The following is a 27,458-nucleotide window of genomic DNA, read 5'->3' on the forward strand; positions in this document are numbered from 1 at the left end:
GATAAATGACAGCATCATCTGCAAAAAACCTAAGACGGCTGCTCAGATTGTCTCCCAAATCATTCACATAGATATGGAACAGCAAGGGGCCTTTAACACTACCTTGGGGAATGCCAGAAATCACTTATTTTTTACTCGATGACTTTCCGTCAGTTACTACGAACTGTGACCTCTCTGACAGGAAATCATAAATCTCCGTCACATAACTGAGACGATATTCCTTAAGCACACAATTTCACTACTGGCCGCTCGTGTGGTACATTGTCAAAAGCCTTCCGGAAATCCAGAAATACCGAATCGATCTTAAATTCCTTGTCAATGGCACTCAACACATCATGTGAATAAAGAGCTATTGTTATCAATATAATGGAAGGAAGCATTCCACGTGGGAAAAATTATATATAAAAACAAAGATGAGGTGACTTACCGAACAAAAGCGCTGGCAGGTCGATAGACACACAAACAAACACAAACATGCACACAAAATTCAAGCTTTCGCAACAAACTGTTGCCTCATCAGGAAAGAGGGAAGGAGAGGGGAAGACGAAAGGAAGTGGGTTTTAAAGGAGAGGGTAAGGAGTCATTCCAATCCCGGGAGCGGAAAGACTTACCTTCGGGGGAAAAAAGGACAGGTATACACTCGCACACACGCACATATCCATCCACACATACAGACACAAGCAGACATATTTAAAGACCTTTAAATATGTCTGCTTGTGTCTGTATGTGTGGATGGATATGTGCGTGTGTGCGAGTGTATACCTGTCCTTTTTTCCCCCGAAGGTAAGTCTTTCCGCTCCCGGGATTGGAATGACTCCTTACCCTCTCTTTTAAAACCCACTTCCTTTCGTCTTCCCCTCTCCTTCCCTCTTTCCTGATGAGGCAACAGTTTGTTGCGAAAGCTTGAATTTTGTGTGCATGTTTGTGTTTGTTTGTGTGTCTATCGACCTGCCAGCGCTTTTGTTCGGTAAGCCACCTCATCTTTGTTTTTATATATAAAGAGCTATTGTGTTTCACAGGAATCCTATTGGCTAGCATTACTGCCTCTGGATCACAAGGTGCCGGGTTTGATACCCGGCCAAGTCGGGGATTTTCTTCGCCCAGGGACTTGGTGTTTGTGTTGTCCTCATAACCTCGTTATCATTCAGGAAGTGCCGAGACTGGAAATGGAAAGATTTGGAACTTGTACAGGCAGTAATGACCACGATGCTGAGTACCGGACAACCACCACCACCACCACCACCATCATCATCATTGATATTCATCCATGGAAAATGAAACTAGAATTCAATGAAGCAATTTTCCTGTGTGAATGATGATTTATTCTTAACTTGTACAAGTGTAATAGTCATAAATGGACAGATATCTAAGGAAAAAATTTCAGTATCTTCTGTAGTCTTAATCACCTACAAAACAGTTCATTAACAGCCCAGACAATCTTGAAGGTTTATGATATCACCTAGGAATATGGTATTCCTCACTACGTCAATCCTGCAAACCAAACCAGATGGTTATATGTCACTTACAATCTCAGTTAGGAACAGGTCTGGTGATAATGTTGGCCAAGAAAGCTGACAGTAATCTTGGACTGTGTGATAAGTAATTTTATTGGAAGAGCACATCTCCCCAACATAGTAATACGAGGTGTGACACTCTGGAAACAACTCATAACATCTGTGTCCACATGACTGACACCAGAGTTGTAGGGTCACTAGAAACTGTGTCCAACACACAAGGCTCTACTACTATTACGTATGTATTCTACAACCAACCTTATATTAATGTTAGGCATTCTATGTCCTATTCCATTAGCATATTGCTTAGAGTTGCTTGTGGACGTTACTGCCTGATAAAATCGGGTAGTTGTCTGCCTCCTGTTTGATGCCATAGCTACAAATGGCCGTAAATGGGGCCACTGTAGAAGCTGTTCTTAACAGTTAACACATGTTTGCATAATTGTTCCTTTCAGTTTTCATTTACTGTACAATTGGTGATGGAATGTATGTAACAGCTACTGAGAGAGAAGTTGGCATTCAAAATCCCTGTTTGTAAACCAGATTTCAGAAAATAGTTCCTGATAGTCCTAGCTAACAGTCTGGGTGCATCATTGGTCCTAATTTATAAAGTGGTTGCAGTGAAATTAGAAATAGTTGTTTTTGTGATGTGATAATACAGATGTGAATATGTACATCCTGGGTGTCTGGAACCAGGCTGTTGAGAGCATATGTACCTTACCTGGACTGCAGATATTAGCGTTAATACACAGGTTAAACTTCATTTCTAGTGTGTTGGCCATTTCTTCAGAAGGACCATCAACTTCCTTAAGGCCATGACATGTTCTGCATCCTTGAGCACCTCCTCACTATGGATCTATGGGACAAATAGTGCATTTTATCTCATATTACCAGTTAACTGAAGTTCTGTTAATAGTTTTTGTTTATGCTGTAGGAGCATGTCACTATTCCCGGTTGTATATTTGCCTCAACAAACCATTCTTTCAAGTCGAGTACAGTTGGTATGGGTTCCGTACGTTGCTCCCATGAAGCCCACAGCATGATGATTTGAATTGCCTTTGCTGCCCTCAGTTAGTGCCCCATGCAAGTAATGTTTTTCTGTGTTGCTTGTTAGAGATGTTCATTCTTCGTTTTCTAGCATAAGTAAAGGAACTTTGAATAAGTGTCTTGGTGCAGTTTTTTTTTAAATGTAATGCTGAACATACTTTTAGTGGATGAGACATTTGCTTCTACTGTACAATAACATACATTAAAAATTTCTGTTATTATCCATGCATTGTCAGCAGTAAATTGTTAAGTGTAAACTTCAGTCAGTAAGTTAATTATTATTGTTGTTCTTTTTTGTTTGTTAATGGCTTTTTATAAGTTAATACGCCATCATACTTTTCGTAACTACGCCCACCAAACAATGTTGATGTTACAACCTGACATAGTTTAGCACTTAATTAATTTGTTTTTGTTTCTGATTGTAGGTGGATGTGACACGAGAGGAGTTGAAGAACAGATGTCTCCAAAGAATTTCTGATCTCATACATCCTCTTAAAACTGTTTTAGATGAGTCACTGGGCTGTGCTCTGTGGTTTGCCAGTAGAGGACAGGGAAGTCTGCTTGATTGTGACCAAAATATGCTCTGTTCATCACCATCCAGAGTAAATATAATTTGTCTTTTTTTTTTGTTATTATTATAAGCCAGATACAGTTAAAAATGAGTATATATTATAAGTTATGCCAAGTGCCTTTTCTGTGCGTGGGGGATGCTAACTGTAACATAACTTTAATCTGTTGGATTGGTATACATGTACTGTCCTACGACACAAGCAGTTAATAAATGGTTTAATGGAGTGACATGAACTGTTAACTTTAACTTCAGGCTACAGTGCATATCTCTCTCTCCTAATTTTAGCTGTGCTACCATGTACAAAGGATAAAATATTTCGTCCTGACAGAGAAATACTTCACTTCCTACGTAAAATGCTCGCGTTTTTAGATGCAGTACACTTTTAGGCCATATAATTCTGTAAAAGGTGCCTCCAATGAGATGATTCCATCCCTTAAGTGCAGTTCTGGGAGATCTGAAAAATATCTTCCTATGCTTACCATAACCTTTAATTGTATTTGATAACTACTAGTTACTTTAGATGCAGGAATCAGTGAAAGTCTTAAGTTTCACATCAAGTGAATAGTATGGATGTCCCAACATGCTTCTTTTGCAATCTGGGCACCTACTAACATTTTTTTTCTCCCAATTTGTGTGTACAGTAACATACAGCACTAGACAAAAACATGGATTAAGGGGAGGTTTACTATCTTTGGCCTGAAAAAAGCATGTTCTTTGAGAATTTTTTTCTTGGGATGTGTTATAGATATCAATGTCAAATTTGGTCAAAATGTTTATTGATATTTCCTGTACAAACTGGAATTTTTTTCGACTGGAAATGTCAGAGGAAAGGCGGAAGTGCCATCGGAATGAAACAAAATTTCGATTTAGACCTAAACGCACGGTATGTCACAGGTCAGTCGGCTTGTCTGAAATCAAAATTGAGTTGACATTAGCGAAGTGTATAAGATTCTTGTACCTCGCTTAAGTTATTTGGACCATAGGAAACAAAATGGCAGCCATTTGAAAAAAAAAGGGTTTTTTTCATCGATTTTTCTACTTTGTCGACCAAGTAAAAATATTTATAGTTGATGGATTGGAATAAAAGTGGCACAACTCCTAGACAATTTAGTTAGCTTTGTCAGAAACAAAGAATCATGCAAATTGGTTCCGTAGATTTGAAGTTACTATACCGCGCGATAAAAAAAAGTCATTTTGAGAAAAATGTGTTTGAAGTTTTGCCTACATATAAATGCAACATTATGCAACGTACGTTCAATCTGCTGTTCCGGTTCCATAAATTAGTCCTTCCTCTTCCTCATAGTGGGCGTTCTGCTCGATGTGAGCCATCCTGTGCTGCTCCAGAGCCACTTGTACGGCTGGTGAGAAGCGGTTGGAATCCGGTCGTCATCAGAATGCTTGGTGAACTGTGTCGAATAGAGTCCCAGGGTGACGTCCATCATTGTCATGATCTTCAGAATTGCTTAATACCCTTTGTTGAAGCTGCTCACTGACAGGAAAGCCGCAATCTCCACAGTCTTTGCACCAGAATGCAAATGCTTGGGGGCTAACTTCCAAACACACGCATTCAAATTGTCATTTGAATTTTGTGTTTCCTCCCAAGCAGCAGTACAATAACTCGTCCTCCGAAATAAAAAAAACTGGTGCATGAAAAAGGCTGATTTCAGGCAGGTGCATTTTTTTTGTTCAACCGCGAATAACAAACATGTCCGTTCCGTATTTGGAAAAACTGTTTCAGGGGTGGATTCTAAACACTTTTATGGATCCAAATATGCAATTAAAAAAAAAATCGATTTTTTGAACCAAAAGATAATAAACTCCCCCTTAATGAAGGATTCAAAATATTGTGTTCAAGGAAAAGAGAACATTATATAGTAGGAACAAACTGAATGAAGCAGTGCAGTTATCAAGACACTGACCTGATATTTGAGAGAATGGAATGTGTTCTGTCCAGCCATCCTGATTTAGTTTTCTGAAATTGTCCCAGGCAAATCCCGGGATGGTTCTTTCATCATGATCACAGCTGACCACCTGTCCTGTGCTCTTAAAAGCATTCTTATATGTTTTATATTTGTGTACTTCTAGCTTTTTATTTTCAGTGCATTATGACAACTAATTGTATGTCATTGTGAGATTATCTTTGTATGATAAATAAAATAAAATAAAATCTGAAAAGTTTAGGACAAACAAAGAGGTAGGACTAAATTCATATTGCAAGGCGTACTGTGCTGTCTTGAGGAAAGTGATTAAAAATGAAAAAAGCTCTGTATAATATCCAAAATTAACAGTTTAGATAATAAAATAAAATCTATCGGGAATAGTTAAAAAGGAAAGCAGAAAGCTAGTTAGATATTAAAGGAAACTGCCAAACACTCCCCCTCTCCCCCCTCCTCCTCCCCCTCCTCCTCCCCCCTCCCCCTCCCCCCTCCCCCTCCCCCCTCCCCCTCCCCCCTCCCCCTCCCCCCTCCCCTCCTTCCAGTTCCATATCGTATGAGATACCACAAATATTTTTCATTAACACACAACTAACCAACCAGAGAACTTTTTGTTCTTCTCCTCTGACTTTATCTATATGGCACATGATTCCAAATGTTTTCCTGTATTTAGATAGCCAGTAAATGCATGCTCCACTGTTTTAAAAACATTGAGCAATAATGGGATGCAAATTTAACGTTACTTACATTTATCAGACTTAATTCATTGGCCTTGTACTAGTGTACAAATACAAGGAACACCATCAGAATTATGTAAAGCTATTTCTAAATGTAATGCTTCATTCATGAAACAGTAAATATTTTCACACGTCCTGAAAGTTTTGCAAGTATTTTTACTTTTGTCATTACCTGGTAATGTGCTTATTTTTTCCCTTGATCGTTGTCATTCGTTTGCCATCTGATGATTTTTACAATCATTTTCTTTTCATAGTGTGAACCCATAAATAGTCCCTGTTAAGTGAAGTAAGTAAAAGGAAAATAATATGCGTAATTAGAATACCAAGAGAAAAAAATGTCATTACTCTACATTAAGGTACTGTTTGCACAAAAAGAGGTACACAATGCTGTCACCAAAGTTTTTGATTGAAGATAAAATGTCTGAGAGACAGGAAAGTTAAATTTGAAAACAAACTGAAAAAAAATTTTTCTTCACAACTCCTCCTATTCCATTGACAAATTCCTATTTTTGTAATGTATAAATGTGGTGGGTAGGAATTACTAATTCTAACTCATGCGTGTGAAGTTTCAGTCCTGTACCCTGAAATTATTTGGTGCGTGCTTTGGCATGGTGAGCTGGAGCATTGTCGTGGTGGAGGAACCAAGTATCCATTCTTGATTTCGGTTGCAGATTCTTCAAAGATTGCATGACTTTGGGCAGACACTGTTCAGTGTTCCACGTAGCTGTGACTGTCTGCTGCATGTGCAAAACATCATGCTTTACAAATGTACTTGATTTGAAAAAAAAAAAAAAAATAAATAAAAATAAAGAACAGCTATGATTTTCTTCTTTACTGATCAGGATTTTCTGCCAGCTATGGGTGTGTCGCCATCTTCAAGACCCAGACTTCGTTTTGAGTCTTAGTCAGCATGTTATAATAGTACAGCCAAGTCTCATCACCTGTCATGATGTTATTTGCATACTGAGAGTGTCCCCTAGAAAACTTCTTTAACATCTCCTGGCACCAAGTCACATGTTGTGTCATCTGCACTTCCGTCGGTCTATGTGGCACCCAGAGACAACAAACTCTCTTTACTTGCAAATGATCATGCAGAATCGAACGAATTGCTGGTGCATTTAGCCATAAAATATCCTCTGTCTGCTTATAGGTCACTCGCCTGTCTTTGTCTAGCATTTTCCTCACAGAATCAATGTTTTCCTCCGTAACTGATGATCGTGGCATTCCTGTCCTTTCCGTGTTCTCTAGAACGAAATTTCCTCTTGGAATTTTCTGTACCACTTGAATGTAGTTGTACGATCTGGACACACATCACTTAGTGCAAGAGTCATTTCTTCAAAGCACTGGCCTATGTTTAAATAAAGCATGAAGTTGTACTGCAGAACTGCCAGAGTCTCACTTCTTGACCACAATGCCATAACAAGCACTTCAAACTAACCCTGCTAAATGACTGTTGTCACAGACTGGCACAGCGGCTGCAATGAAAGTATGAAGTGTTCTCAGAACACAGCAACAATCAGCCTCTTGCGACTTATTGTTGCATCATATTGCAAAACTTTCTTAGTACCCTTTGTATTTAGATGTGAATGTGTAATGCGGGTGTAAATGACTTGTTCCTCATCATTACAATTAATTGTACAAATGATCCGCGTGACACACGAGACTAACTAACTATGGGTTTTTCATCAGTTATTTTTTCCTGTTTGCAAGGTAATCAATATGAATAATTCCTTTTGTGTTTGAGAAAACTCTGTCTGTAGTTTTTAAAAGGGTTGAAGTAAATAAATAATTAATAAAGCTGGTGATTATACCAGTATCATCCAAACATTACTCAAGAAACCATTTCCTCACCCGATTTTGTAACATAAGAATTGAAACTGAAATCGTACAATGATTTTTTCTTTCTTCCTTCCTTTCTGTTTTTTAACTGCTCATCATGCATATCTTCTCCTTTTCATACGATCATTCATTAAGGGTTGTAGAAGAAATTAAAAAATGACATTATAACACAAGTAGTGGAGAACATTTAAAAAGTGGTCCAAAATTTTTGCCCTATTAACTGTTTATTTCAGATTGAAGTTCTATGTGGGTTATTTTTTCATGAGCTTACAGAAAGTGATACTGCAAGTAACTGTGGAAAGCTAGTATGTTAAAATTATTTTGCTTACATTTTTATGTAAATAGGATGTGATTTAGACCAACAGATTCAACTTGAATGTTGCAGATCCTTCTAGTTGGCATGGGTGCAGATGAACAACTGGGTGGTTATCGTCGACACAGATCCGCACTCCGGACTGGTGGATGGCCAGCATTGCAAGAGATGTTGAAGTCGGATTTAGACAATATTTCGTCTCGGAATCTTGGAAGAGATGATCGGGTTGTTGCTGATCATGGCTGTCAAGCTCGCTTCCCTTTTCTGGATGAGGCTGTTGTTAGTTTCCTCACATCACTCCACCCGTGGGAAAAGTATGTACTTATTAGAAATCTAGTTTCTGAAACTAAGTGTAATTGTTCTGAAAGGAACACAGTGTATGGAACAAAAGTGCTTAAGAAATTGATGATCAACACTTTGGATGAAAATTTTACTTCTTTGTATTGATTTATTATATTTTTATTAATCTGAGCGGGTAAGAGGAATTTTTTTCTAGAATGGTTCATTCGCTCATGCAGTTCAGAAAGAGCATTAATGAACTGCAGGAGTATCCAAGATAATGTCCCAGAATTAATTTCATGTATTAACTATGCACACGCAGTTTTTGGAGCAGAAAATAGGCTGAAACAAGGAGTGAATAGTAGAGAATTCTTAAATTCCATTGGGAATATACATTAACAGATAGGCTAGACTCTAGTGGTGGAAACTTAATTATTGCTGTAAAGAGCCTCATATTTAGTAGGGTTTTTACAGATTCCGAAATTGAAATAATTTATCCTGCGGTATCAGTGATAGATCAAACATGGTAATAGGGTGCTTTTATTGATCGTTGGTTGAGTAGCTGTAATAGTAGCTGAAATGCTTCAGGAAATGTTTGCAGAATGCTCTGATCATGCTATGACAGGGTGTATACACCCTGGGACAAATGGGAAAAGTTCGGGAAGTCTTTCATCCGGGAGAAAACTGGGAAAAACCTGGAAGTTTATTAGAAGTACAGAAATTTTTCATTGTTTTAGTTTTCAGTTAAATTTTTGTAATTTTGACTGGTAAGGATTGATATGCTAACAACGAATTTTACTTTAGCCCACTAGTGCAGAATAATGCTGCAGCAATAAAACAGAAATCAGCAAATAACAATAAAATAAAAATGTTATGGCCATGAAAATATGCTATTTACAACAACAAAACACAGTGCACACAGAAATGTCTGTCGACAGCAAAGTGTGTCAAAGGCTTTAAGACGAAGACTGTGCAATACTTCGTAACTAGAAACTACTTTTGGTGAGCTTGGCGCCACAACTGTTTACATTAGGTTCATCTGAGCAGTTGCCAGCAGGCTCGTGAACATGCACAGGGCTGAAGTTACGTATGGGTGGCACCTTCTCCCACTTCTGGCTACTTGAAGTATGGCTGTTAGTAGCATAAGCAGTAGCAGCGAGCTGTCAGATGCCACCCACAAGTGTGTTTCTGCCGTGCCCAGTCTGCCAGATTTGCACAAGCGCAGAGCAGTCAGAGTTATAATTTCTTAATTTCTGCTGTTTATGCCTTAAATTTACAGAACACCATTCTTCAATAAAGTATAGACTGGCAGCACACCATGTTTTATCATTGTAACTCCCCACAAGGATTTATATTTACTCCTGGAGTCAAACAAAAACTGCCACTTATAGAGTTTCTTGGCTTCCCAGATAAAATTTTTAATTTTTTGTAAAGTTTGAAAAGTCATCAAAAACATTGTCCTTAGTTCTGGTGTATACAAACTACTTTTTATTTTGGCAAGAAAGCTGTATTCCTTCTTGCTATCTTTTTGCAGTGCTGTGAGGATGTAAACCGGATAGGAAATGCTATATAACAGTTATTTCAGGTTACACAAAAAAGACCCACGTTAAAGTCGCCACATAGAAAAACATTAAGGTACTGTGAGTTGTAGAGTGTAGTTTTGAAATGAATGTTATGCCAAGGACAGCTTTCTTAATTTGCATTCCTTGTCTGGATAGGATATGATAAAACAATTGCCTTAAGTAGAATTACTTGGTATGTCCCCTCCGAACAGCATGTTGCAATGGTGCACATGGTCACATGATGCACCAGTACACACGAAGAGTACATCATATTAGCTGTGTAATCGCAGTAACATCTGTTTTTTGATGCTCTCTGGCAACTGCTCAAATGAATCTATTTCTAACAGGTTGCGGGAAAATATTGCGATTGGTGATTCAAGAAGCATTACTTTCAAAGTAAATTTCCTTTTACACAGTATGAATTACATTATGTGTGAGAACATGCGATGAATTTCTTAAATCACAGATCATTTGAGTCTCTTTCACAACTTAGCACTGTTTTGAGAACCAGCCACTTAAAAAACATTTCGGGTGTAGAATACCAGCTATTTAGGTCATTATTTAAAATATTGCTGGCACATATATGTTTGATATATCTTAATGAATAATACTTGCAAGAAAAAAAAAGCAATATTACTTGTGAAAGCTTAGCTTTTCTTGTAGCTGTATTAATTTAAACGACGAACTTTTCCTATTTGTGTGTTCGTGTTACTTAACAGTAGCATTGCTATTGGATGACTACATCACGTGTCCTATGCTCTGAATATGTGCTGTCATTGGCTACAAGCTCATGTGATATGAATTACGATTGGCTGACAAAAGCACATCACAGGTGTAAAAAACCTGTACCATTTGTATGATTGGTAAGTTTTACACCACCATGGGAATGTATACTGCCACTTATGGTGGAAAAGTGTATTTTCACCCAGTGAAAAGTGTTTTTCTACCCAGTAAATCTGGGAAGAATCCAGTATTTTTTTCTTGTCCACTTTTGGATGAGAGGAGAACTCTCAGTTACTGGAAGAAGGTAGCAGTCAACATAATGTCAAGAATGGTGCTGAACTATTACATGTTATTGACCATTTGCCTTCTCTACCACAATCCTCACATGCTCATTCCATTTCATCTTGCTTCAGGGTCTTATGCCCAGATATTTAAATAATATGACTGTCAGACAGGACAATAATAATGCTATATCCGAACATTACATGTTTTTTTTTCCTGCTCATCTGCATTAACTTACAGTTTTTTACATTAAGAGCCAGCTGCCATTCATCACACCAACTAGAAATTTTGTCTAGGTGATCTTGTATCAACTTAGTCACTTATCTTTGACACCTTCCTTGTACACCACAGCATCATCAGTGAACAACTGCAGCTTGTTGCCCACCCTGTCTGCCAGATCATTTATGAATATAGAAAATAGCAACGGCCTTATCACACTTCCTGTGGCACTCCTGATATTACCACCCCCCCCACCCCGTCTCCAATAAACACCCACCTTCGAGGACAACATAGTGTGTTCTATTACTTAAGAAGTCTGGGAGCCTATTCCTTATGCACGTACCTTCATTAACAATCTGCTGTGGAGTACAGTGTCGAATGCTCTTCAGAAATCTAGAAATACGGAATCTGCCTGTTGCCCTTCATCCACAATTTTCAGTATATCGTGAGAAAAGAACAAGCTGGGTCTTGCATGAGCAATGCTTTCTAAAGCTGTGCTGATTTGAACATGAGCTTTTTGATCTATAGAAAATTTATTATATTCAAACTCAGAATATGCTCTAGAATTCTGTAGCAAACCAAATTTTGTGGGTCTGTTCTTTTACCCTTCTTATATACAGGAGCCGCCTGCACTTTTTTGCTGTCGCTTAGCACTTTGTGCTGGTCGAGAGATTCACGATATATGCAAATTAAGTGGCCAGTGACACAGAGTACACCTTGTAAAACTGAATTGGGATTCCATCCGGACCTAGTGACTTATCTGTTTTCAACTCTTTCAGTTGTTTCTCTACGCCAGGGATGCTTATTACTATGGCATCCATACGGGACTCTGTGCGATGGTGAAATGATGGTATATTTGTACGTTTCTTAAAAGTGGAATTTAAAACTTTAGCTTTCCTTTTGTTGTCTTCTACTGTCAAACCAGACTAGCCAGTGACTGGATGGAAGCCTTAGACCCGTTTAGAGATTTTACATAGGTATAGAGATTTTACATAGGTTGGGTATTTTTTGGGTTCTCTGCCAGATATTTAGTCAAGGTATGATGGTGGTAGCTGTTGGATGATTCGAACATAGATCTTTTCACAGACACATGAATTTGTACTAATCTTTGCCTGTCGCCATTTGCACATCCTCTTTTGAAGCTAGAGTGCAACAGCCTTTGCTTCCTCAGCAGTTTCTGAATTTCTTTATTAAACCATGGTGGGTCTTTTCATCATTAATTCAGTTACTAAGCACATACTTGTCCAATGCATGATTTACAATCTGTTCAAACTTTTTCCACAATTTCCCTATAGGCAACTTTCTGGAACTAAATAATTGCTGTTCATTGTCTGAGTGTGATACTAACAACTGCTTATCTGCTCTTTCTAGCAGAAACACTCTCCTAGGCATCTTGGCTCATTTATTAATTTCCATAACCATAGTTGCTATGATGCTATTGTGATCACTAATCCCAGTCTCGATACTGACACAATCGATAAGGTCCAGCTTATTTCTAGCTACAAGGTCCAAGGTACTCCTATTGCATGTGGGCTGCTGAACTAGCTGCTCAAGACAGTTTTTGGAAAATGTGTTCAAAGCTACTTCACAAGATTGTCTTTCTGTGTGCCCTGCAATGAATCCATACATGTCCCATTCTGTACTCAGTTGATTAAAGTTGCCACCAACTAATATATCAAGATCTGGGTATTTATGCACAACTGACCATAGACTTTCTTTGAACATCTCTAGAACTATCACAGTGGATTAGTGTAGTCAGTAAAGACATCCAGCAATTAACTTGGTTTCACCTAGACCTGTTGTGTGTGACCAGATAACTCCAGTATTGCATTTAATTTCAACCTCAGTAGAGAGAACATTTCTCCCAACTGCAATTTACACTCCCCCCTCCTACAGCATCTAATCTCTCTTTCCAATAAATATTCCAAGATTCACTAAATATTTTGGAGCTTTTTATTTGGGTTTTAGCCAGTTTGTCCCAAGAATAATTTGAGGTTGGGAACTTTCCTGGAGAGCAGTAAATTTGAGAACTTTGTTGTGAATACTTCAACAGTTTACTGATAAAACTTTTTCATTTGAACTGTCTTTACTCTGAATGCAATCTGATTTCCCTAGATGCGTATGGACCAGTGTGTGTTATTGAGAGTACCTCAGACTACTGCCTAGTCTAATAAACCCCTTGTGGACTCCACAAGTACTCTGCTATACGAGTAGCTGCTCCCTTTGTGTGGTGCAATCCTGACCTATCAAGGGGAGTCCTACAAATCCCCAGCCAATAATGCAGGTCCAGAAATCTGCAGCCAAGACAGTCACAGAGGTGACGAAGTCCTTGGTTGACATCGTCTACCAAAGGACCGCAATCAGCTCTGGGAAAAATGCAGCACATTGCGAGCTCTGCTTGCACCTTGCGTGCGAGGATAGCCGTCTTTACAACCTTTGCCATCCACCTGTAAGATCTGAGGATGGCCTCAGAACCCACGCGAAAGGTGTCGTCGTTGCTGCCAATGTGAGCGACAACTTGCATATGATTGCACCCTGTATGCTCAGTAGCTGCAACAAGGCTGCCTCCACATCGCAGACGAGGCCCCTCGGCAGACATACCGAGAGAACAATGGCTTTCTTTCCAGCCTTGAACACTATCTTCCTAAAGGGCTCTGTAACACGTGTAACATTGGAGCTCCCAATAAGTGGTAAACCCCTGACCACGTGTGCTTGCTGAGACCCTGCTGAAGGAACAGCCACCTGCTCTCTCACAGGGTGAATAGGCGAGGACATATGGCCATCCTCCATGTTGGCCCCCCGTCTCAAGGGATGCAAACACATTACTACCTGGCACTCCCCTGCGGGTACACTAGAAGGTGACATGACAGTAGAGCCTGTGAGCGAAACAAGTGATGCCTGAGGTGTCCCATGCAACGCCCCAGAATCTCCACCACTGCTACACCTCAAGGCGGTAGCCTGAAGGTGACTTTTTACAGTCAAAGCCACATTGAACTGTTCGCGAACTGTGTCCAGTTCTTCCTGCATCCGCACTTGGCAGGCACACATCCTACTCGTATTAACAGTACTAACTGAAGGATAAACAGTAAACGCTGGCAGAAACCTAGATAAGCAACTTGTTACCCCCCTGACATGTGACCAAGTGATGCTGCTACATCAATGAGCTATATAGCTAGCTGTTAAGAAGAAATGACAGCTGAGCTACATACTTCTTGAATTCACTCTTACAGCTAGCAAAAACCTTCCTTAATACCCAAACACAAACAAACAAATTATACTATTAAGCTAAATATGTAACTTGATTTGCTGGAGATGTGTCACTGGTGATAGCTGGCACTGAACTGGCCGGCTAACTGCTGATTACAATGGTCACAAGTCTCAAAACAAACAGCTGAGTAACTACTGCGCTAATGATTAATTGAATAAACATTTACAAAATGCGAGATTAAACTCTGACAATCTGAGGCTAGAGGTATACTGAATATTCACTGTTTGCAAGGATCATGGAATAGAGTAAATAAAGTGGCACTAGTGACTTCTGAAGCAGAAAACTACACTCGAAAGTAAACTCACTCAAAACAAAAGATTGAACAGTATGCAAATTCTTGCAACAAAAATATATAGCACTACTAAAAACTGCTAAATAATCAGTTACTGTTTACTTCTGTTCAGAAGTAAGTTAGAACAGCACCAGACTAAATGATGTAAACAAACTGTGTACAGCCGATAAGCAGCAGCAGCAGTTGCTGCTGCTGCTGCTGCTGCTGCTGATCTCCGCTCTACACTGAGGCTAAACTTTAATTTCTTTTTCAAATTTCTCCCCGGTTTCCTTTGCAGCTTGCTCAGTATACGGATTAAATAACATCGGGAATAGTATACAACCTTCACTTCGCTTTCGTGCTCTTGGACTCTAATAACTGGCATCTGATTTCTGTAAAAGTTAAGTTAGTTGCTGCCTGTATTTTAGCCCTGCTACTTTCAGAATTTTGAAGAGTGTTTTCCAGTCAACATTTTCAAAATCAACAAAAGCAGTAACCGCAGGTTTTTTTTTTCCACCGACCTATCTTCTGAGATACGTCATAGGGTCAGTACTGCTCTGCTTCTCTGGAACTCAAACTGATCTTCCTCAAGGTTGGTCTCTACCAGTTTTTCCATTTTCTGTAAATAATTCATATGAGAATTTGCAACCTTGATTATAAATGAAACTGCTGGTTTGGTAGTATTCACACCTGTCAGCACCTGCTTTCTTTGAAACAGGAATTATTGTATTCATCCTGAAGTCTGAGGGTAGGTCACCTGTCTCGTATATCTTGCGCAAGTGGAATAATTTTGATATTCAAGTTGTAGCTCTCTGTTGAGTCTGTGTTTGCTGACATAAATTTGTTTTTGGACAAGTTCTGCCTTTAGCAAACACAATTTTTTCTTGTCTTTACCCAGATATATTTCGCTGAAGTAAAGCATCACCAGTTAATTTTTTATTTTCTTCTGATTAAATATCAGGACAAGCGTTCTTTAAATTTCACTTTTTAAGAAAGATACCGAATACAGAAATCCACAAGAACCATAATGTGGCAAAACTTTCAATATAAAAAATATTGTATGTCTTCAAATTTGTGAATACTGTTCTTAAAAACTGAAATTTCTATATATATAGTTAGTAAAGAACAGTTTTCCTGTTATTTAATAGAAAGAAAATAAAATCCCAACAGATGGTGCTGTAATTTCAGTAGAACGTGTCTGGATAAAAGGATGAAAAACCTATTTGCTCAAGGTGGAACTTATCGAAAACCAAATTTATTTGTAAGCAAACATGGACACGAGAGTGCACTTAAAGCTCAAGATGAGTATTTCAGTGCCATGCCAGGGATTTCTGAGTAAGTTCTACAACAAATTCTGAAACTGCATCAAAGTGTTCTAAGCATAAGATTCAAGAGAATCTGTCTTTCATGTAGTGTAATATTTATATTTATAGATGTCAGTGTGAACAGTATGTTACCTGTAGCTCAAAAAGTCAAGCACAAAGCGGAAATTGGCTGCACTGAAACAGGAAGTTTGATGCTTACATACCAGTAAGCAGGAACTTAGTGTCCAACTGTTCAAAATTCATCTGGAACTAGGGAATCTCACCAGAATCTCTGAAATATTTAGTGACATTATGAAAACAGGCAAACAAAATACAGAAATGGTAATAAAAATAAAATGGACACAAAACAACGAAAACTAAACACACTTTTAAAACAGCACAAAATGGTTTATTACAGAAACAGAAGGCAAACAAACCACATGCATTCTATAAACATCCGCTCATCCTTACTGACATACAAGTCACCAACCAGGAACTAGAAATAGGACCTAAATACAGTGTCAGCACACACACTACACAAGAGAATGATGAAAGGAACAGTAACTTAAACTTTAATGCAGGTGTGACAAGAGAGTGAGTTGCAGAACAACTTAGATGCATAGTAAAGGAAAACATATTGACAGGAACAACAAGTGAAGGAATGAATCCAGGAGAATAATTAATAAACTTAGAAACAACAGAGCTATCATCACAAAAGCATCCAAGGGTAACACCATGATAATAATGAAACAGGAGGAATACAAAAATAAAACCCTAAAATTTCTGGAAGACAGCAACAGGGTAAAGCTAACCTCTGACCCAACACAAAATTACCAAAAAATGCAGATACACACAGACTGAATAATACTCCACTCAACGAAGACAACTACAAAGGTGAACTACAGAAAATCAAACAAATAGCTGTGGAGAATGGGTACAACACAAATGTTACAGACAAATTGAATTGCAAAATTAAAACAAAAGTGAAAGGTACATGTGACACACACACACACACACACACACACACACACACACACACACACACACACACAAATGAACACACAAACCAGAAGCTCCCACAAGAAGAAACAAAGTGGTACACTGCCACTTACCTCAACAAAGCTGCTAACAGGATAGGCAACATACTACAAATCAAGGACTAAAAATAGCCTACAGAACAGATAACCCAATGCAGAGAAAACTAAGGACAGCCAATACCAACACAGACAACACGGCTCATCTGGTATTTATCAACTGACATGTCAGGACTGCAGTTCAATTTATATTGGTCAGACAAGCAGAAGTTTCAGTATTAGGTGCATGGAAAACAGAAGAGCAGTGAAAAGTAACAGCTGTCAATTCTACATTTGCAGAATACCTCATGGGTCTTGACCAGAGACCAACAGAAATCGACACCAACTCAAAAATTCTCAAATGTGGCAACAGCCCACACAAAAAATACTAATAGAGGAAAAATATGAAATACAGGAAGCCATAGTTGAAGGAAAATAAATAAATGGACAAAGAGCTCTCTGCCATGTAACTACGTTCTCTGCCCTCAAAGAACCCATAAAACACATGCACGCATACACCCCCCCCCCCCCCCCCCCACGCACACACACACACACACACACACACACACACACACACACACACACACACACACACACACACAGAGAGAGAGAGAGAGAGAGAGAGAGAGAGAGAGAGAGAGAGAGAGAGAGAGAGAAATTTCAGTATGTATACGGATAGTAAATAGCAATTTTCCAGTTATTTAATGGAAGGAAAATGAAAAACCTGCTAATGATGCTGTAACTCCAGCGAAACATGGCTGGGTAAAAAGAAGAAAAATTATGTTTGCTCAAAGTGGAACTAATCCAGAAACAAATTTATTGGTATAATTTTGTCACAGCAGGCTCTCTCAAGGACCTCAATAATTCTGAGGGAATGTTGTCTTCTCCAAGGGCCTTGTTTCCACTTAGCTTTTTCAATGCTTTGTCAAATTCTTCTCGCAGTAGATCATCTTTTGTCTCATCTTTACATACTTTCTCTTCTTCTTCTTCTTCTTTTTATAATGTCCTCAAGTTTGTTTCCATTATATATACCTTCTATATAATCCTTTCAGCTTTCCTCTATTTGCTTGTGACTGGCTTGTCGTCTGAGCTATTGATATCCATAAAGTTGCTTCTCTCTTCTCCAAAGGTCTCTTTGAATTTTCCTATAGGTAGCATTAATCTTTCTCTAAGTTATTCATGCTTCTACAGCCTTACATTTGTTCTCTAGCCATTTCTGCTTCTGTCAGTCTTATTTTTAGGCCACTTGCATTCCCTTTTGCTGCTTCATTTGCTGTATTTTTATATTTTCTCCTTCATCCGTTAAATTCAGTATCTCCTGAGTTACCGTATTTACTCGAATCTAAGCCGCACTTTTTTTCCGGTTTTTGTAATCCAAAAAGCCGCCTGCGGCATAGTATCGAGTGCAAAGCAAGTGGAAGTTCTGAAAAATGTTGGTAGGTGCCACCACAACTAACTTCTGCCGTCGAATATATGTAGCGCTACACAGGCGTGCTTTGTAGGCACAAAGACAAATACTGGCGCCAAAACCTCCGCGTCAGTAAATAAATTTTTTTAAAAAAGGTGGAAGACGAGCTTTTTTCTCCGCCCCGAGTTTCGACCACTGCATTTTCATAAATTATCCAACAAAGTAAATACAAATTCCGTATTGTCCATCTTCGAATGTAGCAGAATTTCAGTGTACTACGAGAATCCGACATGCAAGACTGTTTGGGATGTTTGTCAATATGGCCAACTCTACTTTCTGAATTTTTTCCTACCTGTGAGAAGAGATGGTTGCTAATAGGAACCTGATGAAATGTGAATCACATGCAGTATTCTCTTCACCATAAGAATAATACGAATATCAACATTTTGCCATGTATTCTTTCGTGTTTGCTGCTCTCTCATTTAAATCCTGTCTGCCTAATAAACTACGAAACTAGAGTGAGACAACAGCAAACGCGGAAGAATATACGTATTGTGTCATGTTTATATTCGCATTATTCTTATGCCTAATAGTGATACAGTCAGAAATGAAGCACGGCAACTCACTAGATTTTTAATTCTAAGATGACTAATTTCTGTGCAGAATTTGATGTACTAAAGAAGCGGCCGCAAAGATTTTCAAACGGAGAAACATTTTCGCCTAACTCTCGTTCAGAACATGTTCTATCATAGGCAGTCTATTATTTGGTTCTTGTTGATCATTATCAAAGAAAGCAGCAGTGTAAGTAACAACAAATAGCAGTCTCTTGCCATTGTTTCGCTAATGAGATGATTACTCTCCCCTTTTTTTTTTTTTTTTTTTTTTAAAAAAATTGTAAGCGGCGGTAGCGCGCACAAAAAGCAAGCCATGCCGCGAGCGATGACAGGCCGTAAACACGCACTATCAGTATGCGACAAACAATACGTGACACAGTACAGTAATGCATTTTCAGCTTTGAGTGACGTGAACACCTATAACAAAGAAAACAGCACTTATCAGATCAAAGCAAAATAAGCAATCGATTCAAACCAGACGAAGCACGTGAAAAAGGAAGGGTACCCGTATAAATACGGACGGAGCGCCTGACGCATAGCAATGGCTACCCGGTAAAGCTTAACTGCTAAGCTTACGACTCGAACCAAACTACTGTAGCTCTGTCGTCATTCATTCGTCCTAAATTGTGTCTCATATTACAATAGACCAACTTTGTTTCGATTTGGAGGTGCGGCCTAAAACTTTACTCTCCCCTTGAATTTCGAGTCTCAAATTTCCGGTGCGGCTCAGATTCGGGAAATTTTTTTTCCTTTATTTCGAGTCTCATTTTTCAGGTGCGGCTTAGTTTCGAGTGCGCCTTAGATTCGAATAAATACGGTAACCAGGGATGTCTACTAGACCTTGTCTTATCACTTACATCCAACCTCTGCTACCTTCTCTATTTCATCTCTCAAAGCTACCCCATTTTTCTTCTATTGTACTCCTTTCCTTAGCTTCAGTCCAACGTTACCTGACACTATCTCTGAAACTCTAAGCTATCTCTTGTTCCTTCAGTTTATCCAGGTCCCATCTCTGTAACTCCTTAGCATAATGATATTTTTCCAAATTATGTTCCAGAAAATATTTTTTATTAATGAAAAACAATATGAATGACATTGTACACAGACATATAAAGAGAGCTTTTAAAGCTTAAAATAATGAGTTACAAAATTTTGAAGACCATCAATAATGAAATCCTGAGTATGCACGTTCACTGGACAGTGAATAAAATATCCTGAAACTTGAATTAATTTTTTAGTTTCTGTGTAGCAATGAAGTCTAACCATGTATTTCACAACTATTTCCTGTTAACGTAAATCTTGGAGGAGCTGGCTGGAGCACAGTGGATATATTTATTTTTTTACCACTGGTGAGCATTTGTCACTCAACTGATGAATCATTGACGCTTTCAGTCTCTAATGAAGTAACATCACATTCTTCTTCACTGTCTGAGCTGCTAAATTCAATGTCAAACTCAGGATCACTATAGCTGTCCTTTTTTTGAAAGCCTTGCCAAAACAACAATACAGGAGAGAGACAGAGTGCATTTTGTTTTTGAGTATCTAAAGCTGCACACAGTAAAGACGATACATAGTGGCAACCACCTCAACCGAAATATGGCACCTGGGGTACAAATGTAGTGCCAGATGCATTTTAGCTGCCGAATACTTGACTATCAGTATTGGAATGGTTCTAATCGGGGGTTTTATATTTTTGGATGTGTGTTCTTAAGAGTCAAAAAGGACTTTCCAACTTTGGAATAGTACAGGATGTATCAAAAAGGACTTAACAACTTCGAAAATTCATATAAATTAATTCATAGTTCCTACAGAGGTGACTGTAGTGTCAATTTGTAGGGAAGTACATCAAGTCTTTACTTGTGTAGTCCGCTTGTGCAGAATTGCACCGTAAGGGGTGCTAGTGGAAGTTGCATTAAAGATGATGCCTTCACTGGACCCGAGTGTGCTAGCTGTATGTTTTGGTTTGGAGAATCAAAGTTGGCAAAAATAGTTCAGTGTAATTTCTGTACCAAGTACACTAAAGATCCTCCTAGTAGGCCTACAATTTATGAGTGGCATAAATGTTTTGTAGAAACAGGGTGCTCGGTAAGACATGGAAAATCGTCAGGTCACCCAAGCATACCTGACAAAGTTGTTGAGCGAGTGAGAAACGTTTTGTCAACAGCCCTACGAAATCGACCCGCCGTGCATCTCATGAACTGCAAATCCCACGTATGACTGTTTGGCGTGTGTTGAGAAACTGTTTGCATTTGAAATTGTACAGATTAACGATCGTACAAGCAATGACACACAAATTTGCTCCCAAGAACTTCTGTGTGGATATGTTAAATCGATTACGTGAGGATGAACATTTCTTGTACAAAATCATCTTTTCTGATGAGTCGACTTTCCGCTTAAGTGGCAAGGTTAACACAAATAACTGTAGGATTTCGGGCGGTGAAAATCCACATCAAACATTGCAACATGTTCGTGATAACCCTAAACTGAATGTTTTTTGTGCACTGAGCAAGAAAAAGTGTACTGCCCCTTTTTTTCCATGAGAGAACCATAAACAGGATAGTGTACCTGGATATGTTACAACAAACAGTTTTTGATACCACAGATTGAGGAGGATGACCAAGAACGAAATGTTTACTTCAAGAAAGAGGGTGCACCACCCCACTATCTGGCTGACGTCATGGGATTTTCTTTGGGACCGCTTTCTAGGTCAATGGATTGGCTGTGATGCGACAATTGCATGGCTCCCTTGTTCTCCAGACCTGACACCACTCTTATTTTTTTCTTATAGGGATTCATCAAGGATACTGTGTTTGTACATCCTGTGCCAGCTTCCCTACCTGAACTTAGAGCAAGAATTTATGCCGCCACTGAGCAAGTTGCACCTGCAATGCTACAGCGAGTTTTGGAAGAAACTGACTTTCAATTTAGGATGTGTGCTGGATAATCAACGGAAGCCACATACAACATCTTTAGTTTAAGGTAAACAAAACTTGATGTGTTTCCCTACAAAAAAACACTAAACCAAACCTCTATATCTTCCTTCAATAAATTGATATGAATTTTTAAAGTTGTAAAGTCTATTTGAAGCACCCTTTATAGAAATTCATTGAGATAACTTACGGAATCAGTAAATGTGTTATTTTATAGCAAACAACCTCAAGTTTGATTCACATAGTACATCAGTACCCCATTCTGCCACAGTGAGTGCCAGAGCAGTGCATAGTTAAAATGACTACTTTAGCTGGTGCAGAGTATGCTCGCTGTGTGTTTTGGTTTTAAGAAACAAACTCTGCAATAACTGTTTAGCATAAATTTCGTACTGAATACATTAAAGAACCTCCAATCAGGCCTACAATTTACTCTTTGCACAAGAACTTTGTTGAGGTGGGTTGTTTACTGTGACATGATAAATCATGAGGTTACCCGCATATTGAGTATTATGTCAAAAAGGTTAGGAAGGACTTTGCCCACAGTTCACATAACTCGGTGCAACTTGCCTCTCGCAAGATTGGCACTCCACAAAAGACTGTTTGGTGAGTAATATGTAGATATCTACACTTGAAACCATACAGATTCACAATGGCACAGCACGTTAGTGATGCAGATGGGGTTGCTCATGAGGGAATTCTGTGCAGAAGTTTTGTATCAGATAGAGGACAATGAGACATCCGTGAACACAATAATCTTCAGCGATGAATCAACATTTAATGTCAGTGGCATAGTGAACACCCACAATTGCAGAATATTGGGCAGCAAAACTCCACTTGCAACCCAGGAAGATGTTCGTGACAGCGCTAAAGTTAACTTTTTTATTATTATTTTTTTAATTTGGGGCCTTAGCAAATTGAAAGTATATGGCCCTTTCTTCTTCATGGAGAAAACTGTCACTGGTATTGTGTATCTGGATATGCTTGAAAACTTTTTAATTTCACAGATTGATGAAGATGACCGAGATGGGATGGTTTACTACCAGCAAGATGGTGCATCACGTCGTTTTCTCATGGAAGTTTGAGGTTTCCTCGATAATTGCTTCCCAGGTTGGTGGATTTACCGTAAAGGTCCAGTTGCATGGCCACCTCTCTGGGGTTGCATTAAAGACCATGTGTGTGTTCCTCCCCTACCAAACAGTTTAGCTGGCCTGAAAAATCAAATCTACAGTGCCATTGCACAAGTTACACCCGATTTGCTGCTTCGAGTCTGGGAAGGAATTGACTACCGGTGGGATGTTTGTCGCATCACAAATGGTAATCACATTGGATCAAAGTGACACGTGACACATCTACTGATTCTGTAAGTTACCTCAATAAATTTGTACATCATTCCAAAGTTGTACAGTCCATTTTGCCTCACCCAGTGTAATCAGTGTGAAATCTTCCAATGTCCCCAGGTCCCTTCCATGTATACATCATCCTTTTATGACTCTTGAACCAAGTGTTAGCATTGCATAAATTATACTCTGTGCATGATTTTACAGGTGGTTTCCCCTTTCATTCCTTTCATCCAGTCCATGTTCTATTAGTTACCTTGCCTTCCTTTTCCTGATAACAAATTTGCCACTCATCACAGATAAATTAATGAGCGGAGTAATTTACTTTATCTCATCATACATTCTTTTAATCCCTTTTTCATCTGCAGAGCTATTGGGCATAAAAACTTGGACTACTGTGGTGGGTGTCAGCTTCTTGTCTGTTTTGGCTATGATAATGTTTTCACTATGCTGTTCATAGGAGGTTACCTGCATTCCTGTTTTCATTATTAGGCTTGCTCATGCAAATGCCCCCATCTGGTTTTGTGTTGACAATCCTGTACTAACCTGACCAAAAGTCCTGCTCGTCCTACCGAAACACGTAATTAATTTGTACTATATCTAATTTCAACCTATCCCTTTCCCTTTGTAAATTCTTGTACTCGATTAAGGGATCTAAAATTCCACACTGTGGCCCGTAGAATATCAGTCTTAGTTTCCCTGATGATGACATCCTCCTAAGTAACCATCTGCCCAGAGATCCAAATGGGGGGGACCCTTTTACCTCCATAACATTTTACCAAGGAGGCTGTCATCATCATTAAGCTATACAATAGAGCTGCATGCCTTTGGAGAAAAATGATCCTGGCTATAGTTCCTCTTGCTTTTAGCCGTTTGCATTACCAGTACAGGAAAATCATATTTGCTAGAAGGTCAGATCAGTCAATCTTTGCAACTGCTACCCTTGAAACTACTGAATAGGGTGCTGTCCCTTTTCAGGAACTGTGGGCTAATCCTTCAGGCCTCTCCAATCTGTGAAATCAATCACTGCTGCTGGGTAACATTGAATACGGCATTGTTTTACCCTGTGCATTGTAACATGTTTAGATCCTCCTTGGCACACTGTTCACAAGGTGACGATGAATGTGTAGTTAAAATATTGTTGGATAGCTGGACAATAGGTTAAGGATCTATTTCCGATACGTCAAAGCTCTCAAATTATTGTAGATATTCATGAGAGGTGTCCAACATCTGTACATGACACTAGCCCAAAACATGACTGACTTATATCCCTGCTGAGCCTGTGGGACTCTATACCTGTCATGTGCATTGATACCTGACCACTTCCATATTGTCCTGTGACAATTATCAGGTTTTGGACAAATCCTGCACTTGGCTGTCAAGGGAATCTGACATCATTGATTGAGATTTTTTCCAGGTGTTCTCTTCCCGACAGTCTTTGTGCATCATTTTGTGGTGGGTTTGTAGTGTTGTTCATGATGGACACCAAGAGGCTGAATTAAACATGTGGAACATGTGGAGATGGTTGTGTAATGTCTGGAGTACCAAAGCCATCCTATTTGCCTAAAAAAAAAGCAGCACACTTTCCTGTTGCATTCTCTTTGGGGAACATACGAGCCATTTCTGTTGCATTCTCCTTGGGGAACATATGAGCCATGATTTGTAGGTAATGGTCATCAGTGGGTGCTGACCACAGGAGACCACTATCAGACAGATCTGAAGTGTTTTGGATCTGATGAGAGTGGTTGAATGTTTGAATGAGGTCACTGTGGTGTTCACAGACTCAGCAGGCAACTTCTCATACTGACGACCCTTTCCGTTAAGTGATATTGCACGCATGATTTAAGTCTGACAGGAGCCTTCAAGGTATTATTTGGATGGACTGAACCTTGTCTACAAGCCACATTATCCCATTAATCATTGGAGGCCCACCCTACTGTACTGAACTGCACTAAGAATTCTGGTTTTCTTCTATTTCCATTACACAGGTGACTGTACATAGTGTTTTCCTATTGTCAGAAGTAAACACAAACTATGCAAGTCATGAGGGTGATACATAATTTTTCCCAGAAATTTATAATATGACAGAGAATTTGCTCCACTTCTAGCAAATGTTTATCAGTGGTTGTTGGAGCAATGATCCATTACAAATAAGAGGGAAGTAGTGGTGGTTGTTCTAATATTTTTGATAACTTTTGGGGACCAAAATTTCTCTCAAAGAATCCACAGGGATATTATAAACAGCTGTCTAGTGAAACTCAGCTTGTTCCGTCCATTCATGAGTTCGAAAAGGCAGTAAGTTGTGGCCCTGGGGTTGATGCTGTATTCCTTAACTGCTAGAATCCGTTTGATGCAGTTATGTACCCTTCTGTAATGAACAAAATAAGGGTTGACAGACTGATGGATCTACTTTTTAAGATGATTAAAGGTTCCTTACCCAGTAGAAATTGGTGTACTGTTTTTAATCAAATGAAATTGTCAGGCATGAAAGTATCTTTGGGTATACTGCACAGGAGCAGAGCAACATTGTAACTGCTCATGATATGTGTAAGTGGTTGAGTGGATAATGTCGGAAGCTCCATGATGCTTTTTTACCAGATGACATTGTTGTATATAGGGAAGTTGCAACACTAGAAAATTGTTGTGAAATGTAGGAAAATTTGTTATTATTTGATTGTGCAATTGGTATTCTATTACTGGAAACAGTCACAACCATTAAATGGCTGGGAATATGCATCAGTAGCAATGTAAAGTGGGAATATACACATATAACTAATTGTAGGGAAGACAAATGCTGGCTTGAGATTCAGTGGAAAAAAATCTAAGGAAATGTAATCATCCACAAAGGACATAGCTTACAAAACACTTGTTCAACAGTTTCTGGGACCTTTGCCAGGTAGGATTAATAGGGGAGATGGGTAAGATCCAAAGTGAATGCTTAGCAATGTTTCCCATGATTTTTAATTTAGAAAACATTGTCACAGTTTCACATGAGCTAACACTAGGCCCAGACAGACATTGTGCACCACAAGTTACACCCTGGAGGGGAAAAAGTGGTCACAAGAAGGGCATCCGACCACATCTAACATTAGCATCTCCAATAAATAATATGTTGACACTGTGAAGGCACAGGATAAGGCCAGGCAGGAGGAGGAGAAGAATTTCGCGTGATTTATTTCTAATAAACTGGAAAGCATCACAAAGTGTACATGAAACACAAGTGGCAGAAACTACAAACGAGATGTTGAGCATTACAGAGGAACTTACTGTAAGAATTATGAGTGCATGTGTTCCAAGCTAAACTTAACAATGTGTTACTTTATTCTAAAAATACCCCATGAAATTACTAAGACTGTAAAATCAGAAAAGTTTGAGCTTCTAAGTTGACTCATCGGCATTCTTTCTTCCTACACACTATCCACGTACAAAAGGAGATAAATGGTGATAATACGTAACATACAGTCTGCCACACACTTGCTGTATATAGATGTAGTTTCCTAAATGAAGTCTCCCTATTGTCTCATCTTACAATCAGATTAAAAGAAGATTTTAATTTTTTACCTTCTGCTAGTTCTCCATTAAAAAAATCAAGATCATTTTAGATGCCAAGGCATTGCACTTTCTAATTTATGTAATTTAAACTAAAATAATTGTGTAATATGTTTCAAAGTTGCAAGCAAAGCAGTGAACTTTCTTTCCATGTTTTAGGTGCTTTCCTGTGGAGAACTGCCCTCCAGGAGTTGGTGACAAGCTCCTATTAAGACTGGCAGCCTGCAAGCTTGGCCTCCATGAAATAGCAAGACTACCTAAGAGAGCTATGCAGTTTGGGTCAAAAATTGCAGATAGTAAAGAAAATGGAAATGATGTATCTCATATTTTGCTGAATGGTACTGTACAACTAAAATAAAACTAGAAGTGATGAAGGAAAGAAATTGAATTCATAGTAATTGAAACCTTACATCTTTGGCATTTATGAAACATTTATGGCATTTATCAATTTTTTTTTAAAATTACGTCCTTTAGATGGCGTCATCCTGTACGAATACATTCGTGAAATCTGCTGTAGAGATTCCGCATTGACTGCTGCAACATCTCAGCTGGGATACTGTGAATTGCATCCCGAATTCTTTGTTTTAACTCGTCCACAGTTCTTGACCGAGTTGTGCAGACTTTGCTCTTGAGGTAGCCCCACAAGAAAAAATCAGACATATAAATCTTGGCTATATGGGGGGG

At 38.9% G+C, this 27,458-nt stretch overlaps 1 protein-coding gene across 5 annotated transcripts in view; it reads left to right on the forward strand.

Annotated features, from left to right (window-relative positions):
• The window catches only part of LOC124555591 (asparagine synthetase domain-containing protein 1), a 66,869-nt gene extending 39,724 nt beyond the window's left edge, over positions 1 to 27,145 (forward strand). The window contains exons 5-9 of one of the 5 annotated variants that reach the window (XR_006968568.1): positions 2,987 to 3,163; positions 8,028 to 8,269; positions 22,893 to 22,995; positions 23,087 to 23,248; positions 26,934 to 27,070. Coding sequence is in view for 4 of the 5 variants with exons in the window: in XM_047129554.1 (XP_046985510.1) it covers positions 2,987 to 3,163; positions 8,028 to 8,269; positions 26,934 to 27,132 (618 nt within the window). In the remaining variant the exon portion in view is untranslated. Of the gene's footprint in view, positions 1 to 2,986; positions 3,164 to 8,027; positions 8,270 to 21,746; positions 21,938 to 22,892; positions 22,996 to 23,086; positions 23,249 to 26,933 lie in introns of those variants that run through there. The other 4 variants (XM_047129557.1, XM_047129555.1, XM_047129556.1 and 1 more) reach the window with 4 other exon arrangements.
• Positions 27,146 to 27,458: the final 313 nt, after the last annotated feature.

This window comes from Schistocerca americana, chromosome X (genome assembly GCF_021461395.2).
Source record: "Schistocerca americana isolate TAMUIC-IGC-003095 chromosome X, iqSchAmer2.1, whole genome shotgun sequence".
Taxonomy (NCBI): domain Eukaryota; kingdom Metazoa; phylum Arthropoda; class Insecta; order Orthoptera; family Acrididae; genus Schistocerca; species Schistocerca americana.